Here is a 12,337-nt window from a genome sequence, read left to right on the forward strand (position 1 = left end):
TTTAGAAGTTTTTTTAATATGCAAGCAAATTGCACCTTGCTAAACTTTTGCTATCCCCTCCTTGAACCAAAAGAGATAAAGCATTCGTACTGTCAAATAAAATCAATCAAATTGAAATTTTTAATTAAGGAAAACTACGCAGAAACGACAGAGAAAGTAAAAAAATTGGCTATTTTCAAAATACTCGTTCAAAATTTGATAAATAATATAACTAGACTATTTTGGAAAATTTTTCAACACATCCAATTCATCTTCTTTGTTGTAAACCATGGTGTGTAGTTTTCTGAGGCAAATATCATGATGAAATTGTCACCGAAAACTTGGGTACCCCTCAATACTTAAGAGTACTTACTCCTCAGTGAAAGCATTTATTTTTTACCCTGAGGTATGAAGTATTGATAAATTAAATTTTCAAATTTAGGGTTTCATTAGGATAAACATTCAAAAGTTAATAAAGGTTGGAAAAAAATATGATTATGATACTGTCAATTTTTAAGCAGCAAATATTCTCTTATTTATTACTTGAAAATGCATTTAGACAATGTGTTAACAAATAATTTGCATGATAATTGATTAATTAAGCTTAATGTAATGTTTCTTAGCTGATAGAAGCATAAACCCAAGAGTACATCTTTAAGCAGTATCTTGAATAATGGGATTGCTTCTTATAATAATCACTGTTAAAGTACAAATAGATAGATGCATAAGATGCCAGCAAAATATTGCAACTGGCATTAAAGTACAAAGCTGATTGAACAATACTTAAGTCTATTGGTTCAAAGTCTTCAGTGTACAAGCAACAGTTTTTTTTTGTTCATTGAGAACATAGTACCCTGAGGTTTTTATGCCTTGCTTTTAAAGATAACCTAAGATTTTGCATTTCAAAGTACCATTATTAATGGATATTATAAAGTGATACCTAACCTTTATGTATAAAGATTATTTCCATGTGCAGCCTGTTTTCCATTTTTAAAATCTAAGTAAATCAAATTCCAAAGAAACCGCAGGAGATGCCACAACAGTAACTTTTAATGGAGTCATCTGCTTATGTGCATTTCAATGCAACAACTTCAGAGTGTAAAAATCATTCGCCTTGACTGATATTTGAACCCAGATCCTTCAATGTCTGGCCGAGTGCTTTAGCCAGTTAAGCTATTGAGGCGTCCCCTTAAACTCTGAAATTTTGGGGGCTGTAAAGGAGCAAGATGTTGTGATGAAATACTGTACATAAAATGTCACTGGCATTCATAGTTGTGCACGATGCACCACAAGGTTAAAGCCTACTTTTAAACACTTAGGCTGTTTATAACTTGACAAATTCCAAAGAAAACTGCAGCATTTCCTGCATCAATTTCAAGCATCGTGACCATGTTGACTGGAAACATTATTCTAAATGTTGAAAATTAAAATTGGATTGGTTTAACATCAAACTGCAAAATAAAACTTTTTAGATAGCAACCAAGTTAGGAAGAATAAGAGCAAAATTAAATGAAACAAGAAGTTTATCAGAAATAATTATTCTGACCCTTGAGGTGAATGTGCATATTTTGAGAGAGTAAGTGTTCAAAGAAAAGATTTAAGCCTGAGATGGAAAATATTCCAGTCAAAATATATTTTTTGACTGAGAAGAAAGAACATTTACAGCCAATACAACATAAGGGAGGACATGTGAGGACAATTTTTATTAGAAGTAGTCTATAGGCTGAGAATAGCTTTTTGATAGAACATGGCACTACACAATAGTGTACTCGTAAGTACTGAACAACACGTAAAGTGTGCATGAAACATTACTATCCAAGCATTAATGATTACATCAAAAAATGAAAAAGTAAGCAGCTTTACGAAGAATATGTTCAGATATGGCAACCAAACTAATGGCAACAGAAATATTTTTACTAGCTTAGAAGTGGTTTCCAGTAATTAAATAAGCAAGAGGAACATACTTATCCTATTTAATGTGCACAATTGTAGAAAATTTCCCATCAGGTGAAACAATTATTAACAGCAGATAACACAAGTTTAAACATAAGGGACTAGTTTGTAAAAATGTTCATAATCTCACAAGAACCAGAAATAATATGCCACCCAAAATTATAGTACAGCATGTTTACCTTCTCATTATATTTATTAGAAGGTGCCAAATCTTAAGTTTCACAGTTTTCATGACTGATACATCACTCGAAACAAACATTTCCTCTGAATAATCATGTTTGTCTCAACTGTCTACAATTGATAAAAATTCATTAAATTTATACAGAATAACTGTTTGCAGTAAAAATCTGGAGACAGCTCTCATCGAAATTGTCAGCAAATAATAATTACAAAACTGGAAGTGACAAAAATCCATTGCTAGAAAAATATGCTGAACATTACTTGTGAGAGTACAGTTGCAGAAGAATATTTGTGTTGGTATGCTCATGTGACTAATTGTAGAGCTGGAATGTTTTACAAATTGAAACTATTCCACACCAATCCCACATGTGGTAACACAACTGATTCAATGGTTTCCAGCTTTACTTTGTGGAAGGTAAAAATTGTGGATGGTACAGGATTAGAGGAAACAGTTGAATCCTATACGCATGGTTTATTTGAGAGTCAATCAAATCCTTTCACGAAATCAATGAATCCTGAATCTTAGTTGTGTACACTTCAGCTGTGACTAAGGAAAATGAATGTCTAAATCATTTCCAGAGTCCTGTCCATTTCAAAACTAACATGGTAGAAAAATTGAATTGAAATTTGGAGACATAAAATTTTGAAATCAAAATAGGATATTGCACCAATGAACATAAAGACGAGCCTTCTTCTATTAAGCTCTTGTCTTCATTCCTCTTACCGCTCTTCTCTCACACTACACCCAAGTCTCAGAAGAAGTGAGTTAACTATACTCTCTAGGAAGACAAGATATTTAACCAAATAAAAGATAAATTGCCAAAAGAAGGGGTATAAGCTAAAGGGTGGAATGTGATGGCTGTCAACTAGGTTGCATATTCTCTCCTCCCATGACCTCATGCAGTGCTCCTTAGGTCAAAAGGCAGCAGAGAAGGGGTCAGAAGAATAAAATCCTTCCAATTGCCTTATAAAAATGACTGAGATATCTGGGAAAGCCAAAGTTATGTAAAATACACCCTCTTTGACAACAATTTAGGGGAAAATTTGCATATTGTAGAGAATTCATATAATAAATTCTGACAGCAAATTAAGAGCTAATGAACAATATAGGAAAATACTGAGTCTAATACAATTATGTAGCTAATTATTCATTAATACTTGACTTTTTGGATGAAATCCCATCTCATATTTCCCCACATACCTGACATAACTTCAACCCCAAACACAACCAACTATGAGACAGCAAAGTGAGAAGAAATGGTCTGAAAATTTTCCCTATAATTTGTTTTCACCATGAATATTACACTTTTCTGAAAATCTGATGCATTTCTTCTACACTGTATTGTTGCGATTATGATCCTTGAATGTAATCAATGTGCATATAATATATCCAAAAACGTCACAAGCTAATAAAGATGCTAAATACTGAATCATTAGCAATATGATGATTTGAATTCAAATCAAGAGTTTTAATTTTTATTACTGAGGACTTAGTTTTGAATGGAGGTAGAAGATTAAGACATTGACTAATTGTTAGCGTTATAAAAAATATTGAATGAAAATGAAATTAACAAATTGACCTCATACAACGCTATTGGGGATCAAATTGATTTAGTTGGTCGGTCAGATCTGAAATTCAAAGGAAAAAAAATATTCACTGACTGGATTTGATTAAGTTTTGAATTCAACCTCTGCCTATGAAATTAAGTAATAATGTCTATTGCTATTATACACCTTCCCTTGCAAATTTTATCATAGACTGGTTAAAGTTAGGTTAATTTGAACGAGTGCGATTTATTCTATTTAAATGTGGTTAAAAAGCATATCAGCTAGCCTTTAAAGCCTCAATTCAAACTCATGATCAATCAAAATGACAAAATATGTTTTTTTGTACTGCATAACAATAAACTTAAATCAGAAGTGCCCTTCATTCCATTTCATACTAATTGAACAAAGCAATCAAGTATTAATTATGGCCATTCACAAAGACATTTCAAAATAACAAAAACTCAAACAAAGCAACATATTTATCACATGGGTCAAAAATGTAGCACAATTAGAAAGATGCTCAGCACATAAGCATTTGAAACTTGTCAAACATACAATTTACATTTACAATAGTTTAAAATTAAACAATATTATGGCATATAAAAACATTCAACTGTTTATAACAGAAATTGAACGATGAAGTTTTGATACAAAAACTCACTACTTCATAAATTACTTCTGACCAGGCTGTCAAGCTGGTTGCGCCAAATAGAATATAGTTGCACATAATCTTTGCTACTAATGGGAATGACATATACAGGCAAACTTAAAACATCAAAGGTACTTCAAATGTTTCAGAATGGTATACTACAAATATTTCCAGCCTTACTGTGCAAAAATTTAAGCCAATAATTCAGCATTATATTTCATTGGGATATATTCATTTTCGATATTCATCACTTCTTGATAATCCAGCAGACAAAATATCATTCTCAGTTTGTAATTAATATAAGCAGTAAACATTATGAATATCATTCATTTTATTTGGAATTAAGTCCATTGAAACTGCACCCTTTTATGCAAAATATAAAGCTTTATAAAAATTAAACTCAGCAGCAGATAAAACTATTTGCCAAGAACACAAGTAATGTAGAGCACAGTTCTTCCCCATAGCATCTGAGGGCATGAAGATAAATACAAAGCTTGAGTTTTGACCAAGGTACTAAACTAACAATGATACACTGTAGCAACAACACATGATGCCTTTGTCCAATAAGACAAAATTCTGTCCAAACATACCCATGTTCACCATATGCAGATAACAAAACAATGAACCATAAGCTTGTCTGCAGGTCATATTGATGACAAGTTTTCTCTCACCCATAACATTCCCAATGATATTTTTGGGTGGTCTTTTTTGAGTACCGATATCATAACCATTCAGTAGCGTCACCTGGCTTTTCTCTCCCATCAAAAAATAAGGCCAAATCAGAAGCAGCAGTAGAATTTTGTAAACAGGATGGTGAAAACTGAGAAAATCTTATGCTCTCTTTAACTCCAAAATAAATGGCAGTTATTGTGGCTCCCATGCCTAAGAAAATGACAAAGAAAGCAAGTAATATTTCCCAAGGGATGCCACAAACTTCTTCTTCAAAGACAGTATTTGATGATCTCCGTTGTCTTCCACTCCCAGGTTCAAAGTGCTCTGTGAGTAGTCTGGGATAGAGCATCTCATCATAGCCATACTTCATGCATGAGTACATTGATCCCCCTTCAGTCAAGCCAAGAGCTTCTTCCCTCTGCTTAAGTTTACAGCTCAATCTTATGTAGAATAATGGTGGTAAAAGAAACATGAGGGGTCCAGTCAGAGCAGCACCTATCAATCCCATTACGAGATCAAACCTTGGCACTGTTTCAGCTAACAGGACAGCAGTCATAAGAATGAAGGACCGAATGGCACACCTTTTCCAGTTGAATTCTGTAATATATTTTCATAATTTAATTAAAGTAAAAGTATGTATAAATGAAAAGGAAAACGAATGAAATTCCAAGGGAGTTACCGTTTTAAGTCTAAGAACTACTACTGGTGATGCATATGTGTATCAATCTAAACAAAACTTCCAACAATTACTATTAACAAGTGAGTGAGATGGGAAAATGTGGTAAATCCTAACAAAATGTATATATTGTTCTACTATGACTCATTGAATTTGCCCAATCTATCACCAAGGATCACTTTGAAGAGAAAACACATAAGACATCTTTCTCTTTGTCTTCCCATGCTAGCAAAGAAAAGGTCATTGGTTCGTCTAAGCATCAAGTCTGAAGATACCTTAAAATTTTTGAATCTGCATAATAAATTCCGTGCATATGGTAAAATATTACTTATTTATGGACATAAAATTGTTTAGGTGGACACTGAATGATTTTTCCCTCAATTTCCCACTATTCATTAAATATTGAAAAACATTTAAATTTATAAAAAAACACCTTTCCCTGTTCATACATTAATTCAAGCAAAGGTTGCCATATATATATATATATATATATATATATATATATATATATATATATATATATATATATATATATATATACTCATACATATAGAAAGAGATATAAGGAAAAGGGATAGGAACACATATAAAGGACGAACACAATAAAGGTGGAGAAGGCAGAATCGAACGGAACACAAGAGTAAAAATATTTCCTTGACCAGGATTCGAACACCGGATCTTTCCACTTGCCGGGCGGATGCTCTTAACCACTTGAGCTATCGAGGAAACGTAATTTTCCCTGAGATCCGTGGGTCTAATATGTCGCCAAGCGCCCCGATTCTTTAGCCAAGAGATGGCAAGAGCATCTGATTACTTCTATATCTTCAGAGGAAGACGGATTGTTTCCGTCGAAATATCAAGAAAATACGTGTGAGTGTTCTCTTTTTTTGTGTTTCTATATTATGTGTTACTGTGTATTATTTTATTATATATATATATATATATATATATATATATATATATATATATATATATATATATATATATATATATATATATATATATATATATATAATTTTCGCATTACCCACTTAAATAGATTCTCAGAATAATTTAAATTAGATTTTTCAACTTAAATTGATAAACTGTTGCCATAAATCATTTTGCAATTTTGTAATGAAGGTGTTATCAACTGAATAGGCTCTCTACTCAATGAAAAATAAGCCCACGCTCTAGAATCCATCCTAATCATTCTCAATCAGTCCAGGTGAACTATTCTGCCTCAAAATAACTTTTAAAACTCTGCATCTAGTTTAAATAGTATATAAGAAGAAAAAATATGATTTACAAGGTAGTCATAAACCAAAAGAATTAATTTAAGAAAAATATTACTACAAGGACTATGCTTGTACATTCGAATTTTCACTAGAATAATTACTGTAGTGTATCAAATAATGGAATCCTGAGTTTAATGGTAGGCATGTTCATCATTCCATCTATTCTGTATTTTTCCTTGGGTAAAATATTTATTTATCAAGTAGAAAAATAGGATTACCGCCAGATTAATATAATTACCAACTAAAAACTATTGGATTCTGTATAAGTCAGAGACAAGAAAACAAGCAAAAGTTAATGTCATGATTTATACTTAAAATGAGTCAGTAAAGTTGCACACAAACATTTAAGTATTTTATGGTTTTAATTAGATGATCGCACTTGAATGAAGACAAATGTTTAGAAAGCAATGAGATGAAAGATAACTTTTTGTGAAAAGTAACCTCAGTTACTTATGCATAAAGCAGAACTATTCATAATATTTGCCTGTTATAAATGAATTACTGAACAAGTGACATAGCCACCTTATTTTGTTACCGTTGATAATATTATATAAGACGTAAAATTCAATTAATAATCAATTAAAATATTGAATCCATATAAAATTTAATGGGATTAAAATTTATTTAATTGAAAAAATCTGTCAGGGTCAGATCTGAGTTTCAATGAAAAAAGAAATTCTGATTCTGGATTTGATTACATTTTAGATTCTACTCAGCTACAGTAAAGTTGGTAATAATATAAATTACATTTATATACCTTTCCTAAGAAATATGAAAAGTAGTCGTTGTTTTCCACAGTAATGAGGGGCAGGGGCTTTGTTTATCTGTAGTCTTCATTTTGGATAATTTGGATGATGAATAATTTCCTGTCATCCATTCAGTCAAGGCCAATGAAAAGAGCCTGATGGATGATGAAGAGTGGAAGAAGGTGATAACTGAATTAAATACATGCTAGAGAGCAATTGTATAAACCATAAGCGGTGGCTGGAATCCTTTGTTGCTTGACTCTTGGATGCTTTCTTGATCCCTTCAAACCAAGGAAAATGCAAGAGTGCAAGTAAAATTTGGAACAAAGTAATCCTATTGAATATACCAGGCCTGTTGAAAAAGTATCCAACCTTGAATTTTCCAGCACAGAGTAGTAATGCTAGAGTAGAGAGGTAGAGGTAGAGAGCCCCATTGTGCACAGTGGAAGGTGACAGCTCAATGTACATGCTTGAATTTTTACTCCACCTTTGAATAAGCTAGCTGCTGAATGCTGGCTGCCCCATGTAAGGTGCTTTCATACGTGTTCACCAATTATCAATTTCTCTCAAAATGACCAAACAAGTTGATTTTGTTGGGTCATACCCCTACACCATGACTCATCTCCGGCACAGGATCTGCTGGATACTGCCAACACTGACCATGAATTTCTGAACACTGTGATGACTGGACGATCCAACAAAATCAACTTGTTCAGTCATCTTCAGAGAAATCAAAAAGTGATGAACATGTATTACAGCACCTCACTTTTCCATATATGTATATATATATATATATATATATATATATATATATATATATATACACACATACACACACATACATAAGTATATATACATGTATAATGACTCAATTGTTGCTTAAAGTCATGGTAACTGTGAGCTCACTGAACAAAAAATATGAATGTACGAAGAGAAGTTTACAGTTCAGATGGTGATAAAGACAATTACAAACCTCTAGAAATGCCTAATGTATCTTCAATATCCTGAAATAAGGCACTTCCACCAACAACCATTGACAAGCATATTTGCACTGTGACTAGAAGCACATTGAAATACAGCATATAGCTTCCAGGCAGGCCTTGAAGTAAGTTTGGTGTTGCTAGATTCCCATATTTATGGAGAGCTATTATTGTTGTTATCATTGAGAGACTTCCTGTCACTGAAATAAAGTAGAATGATAAAATGAGGAAGTATTGTATGAATAATTTCAGTTGTATGTTTACTCCATGATTCATATCTAATTCAATCAACTTATCTAAAGATGTTTTCTGCATCAAGAATTACATTTTCTACATAAATCCATCAGAAGCAATGCTAATTCTATTTTTATTATTTTGCTAGAGATCTTACCACAGAAGCTTAACAAAACAGCTTTCCCCATTTTGCGTTTCTGCTGCATGTCCATTTGGACTGTCAGTATGTTGGGATGAATATCAAACTGAAAATATCAAGAGCCATTTTAGAAATTTGTGAATAAATAGTACTTATTAAGAGACTCTTTTGAATTTAATGCAATAAAGGAATACCTACGTAAATAGAGAGTAATAGAATGGAAGTGGATATAACATTGTGATAATGACTCAGAAAATCCCAGTATCAGATCTAGAATAATGTCCTTGAACAATCCCACAAGAGCCAAGTAGTTGGTTTTCTACTTATTAGAACTTTAAGGGAAACAGAAGCACTACAGCAGAAATTGCCCCTCTACCCCAACCCTAAATGTGTGAATTTCATTTGACAAGAAGTTTCTTTCTGGTGGGTTCTTCCCTTGCCAACCAAAACCAACCTTTTGGTTGATCACTTTGGTAGTATCTGTTGTGCTTCATGTTTACATCTTCAAATTTCATCCGTGATGTTCCTCTTTTGAAGAACAGGGGGTAAAGAAAAGGAAAATTGATAAATTGTGTCTACAAGAAATATTTTTGTTTATTCGTATTTTCAATGTACACTGTGATAAATGTAACAACAGGGTATATGAAATAGTTTATGACATAAATATATTTTTATTATTAGTTTGATGAAATAAAACTAGCCTCAAACTCAAGTTTGAGGTTGTTTCTTCTGCCCCTATGTTTGGTAACGTGCTGCCCCTTACAGAATTTATGGGAGGTTAAGAAGTCTGTCAGATCATTTCTGACTGAAAAGATGGGATTATTTGGAACATGTGTAGTTCTGGAATATAGGAGGGAGATTACAACATTATACCCCAGGCATATGCTAAATATTATGCATTTGCAGATAGTTTATCAATCTCATGATCACTGATTACTTAATAATCAATGAGGCAGCATTTCTAGTTTTTTTTACATAGGAGAAGAGGAGTGTGGAGAACTAAATAACAGTTGTTCTTCAAATTATATTCCTGTCTCTTACTTATATTTAGGGTGTCTTTTTTTTAAATCTTCAAAGCACAATTCCCTTAATTTAAATTATATGTGTCCTCTAAATTGAGATACCATATTTACTCAGAGACCAAGGTATAGATAAAATGGTTTTTTTCGGTGCCTTTCATTTTGAGTTGGCCAATGTCAACACTGGGTCTCTCTTCAATCTTCCTCCATTCCTTAAATAGCCTACCACTACTGGATTATCCACTCATTCCTAGTGGTCCAAGTGACCTTCGTTGTCAGTCACCCCCTAATAACTACTACTAAGCCACCTCTTACTCCCGGGGTTCAGAACCCCGACTAATCTTCATGGTCTGAATTCTTCATTTTCAAGAAAGAGAAAACCCACTCCTCCCCTAAACTAGTTCCTAGTTTTTCTCATTAGGGCTTGCTTTCCACCACAATGGGATACGGCCACTCTTTCCAATTGTTCCTTGTTTTCAGTAAGAAAGCATTTCATGGCTGAAAATCAACAGATTTACTTGCCATTTGGTGTCTCACTGCCATCAACCTGTTACAATGGTCAAACCTCAAGGTAAAAGTAATTTGGTAGGGAAAGAAATATTATCTCATATGAAAAACCGGTAGACAGGAGACCAGAAGTTGGGTAGTAGTAGTTTTAGGGGAGGCACCTGACAGCCGAGGTGATTTTTGCCATTAGGGATGTACAGGAAAGGATGAAGAGAGGACAGAAACCCGACATTGGCATTAGTCTACTCTTAACAAAAGGTGCAAAGGGGTCCGCAGCTTAACATCCCATCCAAAGGACAGTGTACTCACACAAAGTGCCCTCCACAAAGCAACTCAAGCAGGGATCAGGATACCATTGAAAAATATCTACCACCGCCGGGATTTGAACCCAGCAGTGGTAAGCCAGTATGTTAGCCACCACACCATCTTGATCCCCACCAGAAGTTTTATCACCATGAATTTGCAGAGTCTCCTTCAGAAAATTATTTGTGCCTAGGGTTGGAAGTAATAAATGAATTTTCAATAATCCATTATTAATACGAGGTCAAGTCAATAAATAACTCGCAAAACTGGATAGAGGCAATAATAATCTAAGTAACTTCCTGAAATTCCTTTCACTTTTCTACATATTCACAAAGCTCATCCAGATACTTGTCTCATCTCTTTATAAGTCCTTGATAGCCGACAGCAAAGGAGTCTTTTGTTTGCTGTCGCAGCCAACGAGTAACCTCTAAGGCATACGGCAACATCTTTTTCAAAACGCCAGCCACCCAAATCATGTTTTAGGGCCCAGAACAGATGAAAATCACTGAGGATTATGTTGGGAGTGTACAGTGATTTTCCAAGTGTTCTCAATGAAATGTTCGTAACAGCTCCTACATTTGTCTTAATGATGCTAGCGACTTATTTATTGACTAATCCTCATATAATTTAAATCTATAGGCCCTCATATTTGAAATCCAAAATCGAGAAATGCTGATTTGAAAATTAACATTTAATGGACATAGGAGAGACTGTTGAAAATTATTCAGTCAAGTCATACTTGGTTATAAAATATTTTGTGAATATGTTCATGAGCTGAAGACATTGTAATTAAATTAAAAAGTTAACAATTTTAACTCAATTTATTGAAATCCAGGTAGTTGGAAATTAGGTTGGTGAGATATCTAGTCTACAGGCATCCCAACCTGAGGGCCCGTGTCCATGTGGTGGCAGATTTTTTTGGGGTTATCGCAATCCCTACTTAGTACCGCATAAGCAGCCCTTCAAGTGGATCATGCCATGTCAGTTGGGATGCTTAATTGAGGACTCCTTGGCATCTTTTATTAAGAGTGTAAGCTAATACTGATGCTGGGCTTTTCTCAAATTTTTCTCCTTTCCTGAAAATTCCCTCCCTCTACCAAATTACCCACTTTTTCCAAATGGCACAAATGACCTCTAATAACAATCGATTAGTCCAGGTTGCTTCTATTCCTTAGGTATAAAAATTTACGTAAACAATCAAAGATAATAATCATATAAAATATATTTTTTACCAGAACTTTATTGCAATTTGCAATAAGTACTTCCACACTTTTTCAAATAAATGCCCTTCTCTTTTTTAGGTTTTTAAATAAGTAATAAAGTACCTGCCTACTTAAAAATATAAAGTCTCACAGAGAACCACGAAGACCTCCAAAGCTGCCGTAATGTTAGGACGTTTATATAGATCCATACAAATTGATAACCAACTTTTGTCTTGTTTAGTACCATAGTTATAAATTTATGGTGACATTAAT

The 12,337-nt window shown here is 33.5% G+C and overlaps 1 protein-coding gene across 1 annotated transcript in view; it reads right to left on the reverse strand.

The window, feature by feature from the left end:
* Window positions 1-545: 545 nt before the first annotated feature.
* mah (solute carrier family member mahogany) overlaps window positions 546-12,337 on the reverse strand; it is a 68,216-nt gene continuing 56,424 nt past the window's right edge. The window contains exons 7-9 of the mRNA XM_071594862.1: window positions 9,052-9,139; window positions 8,654-8,860; window positions 546-5,578 (exon numbers count right to left, since the gene is read on the reverse strand). Coding sequence (XP_071450963.1) covers window positions 5,031-5,578; window positions 8,654-8,860; window positions 9,052-9,139 — 843 coding nt within the window. The 3' untranslated portion in view covers window positions 546-5,030. The remainder of the gene's footprint in view (window positions 5,579-8,653; window positions 8,861-9,051; window positions 9,140-12,337) is intronic.

The sequence above is a fragment of the Hetaerina americana genome, unplaced genomic scaffold (assembly GCF_022747635.1).
Source record: "Hetaerina americana unplaced genomic scaffold, ioHetAmer1.1.p SCAF_7, whole genome shotgun sequence".
NCBI lineage: Eukaryota > Metazoa > Arthropoda > Insecta > Odonata > Calopterygidae > Hetaerina > Hetaerina americana.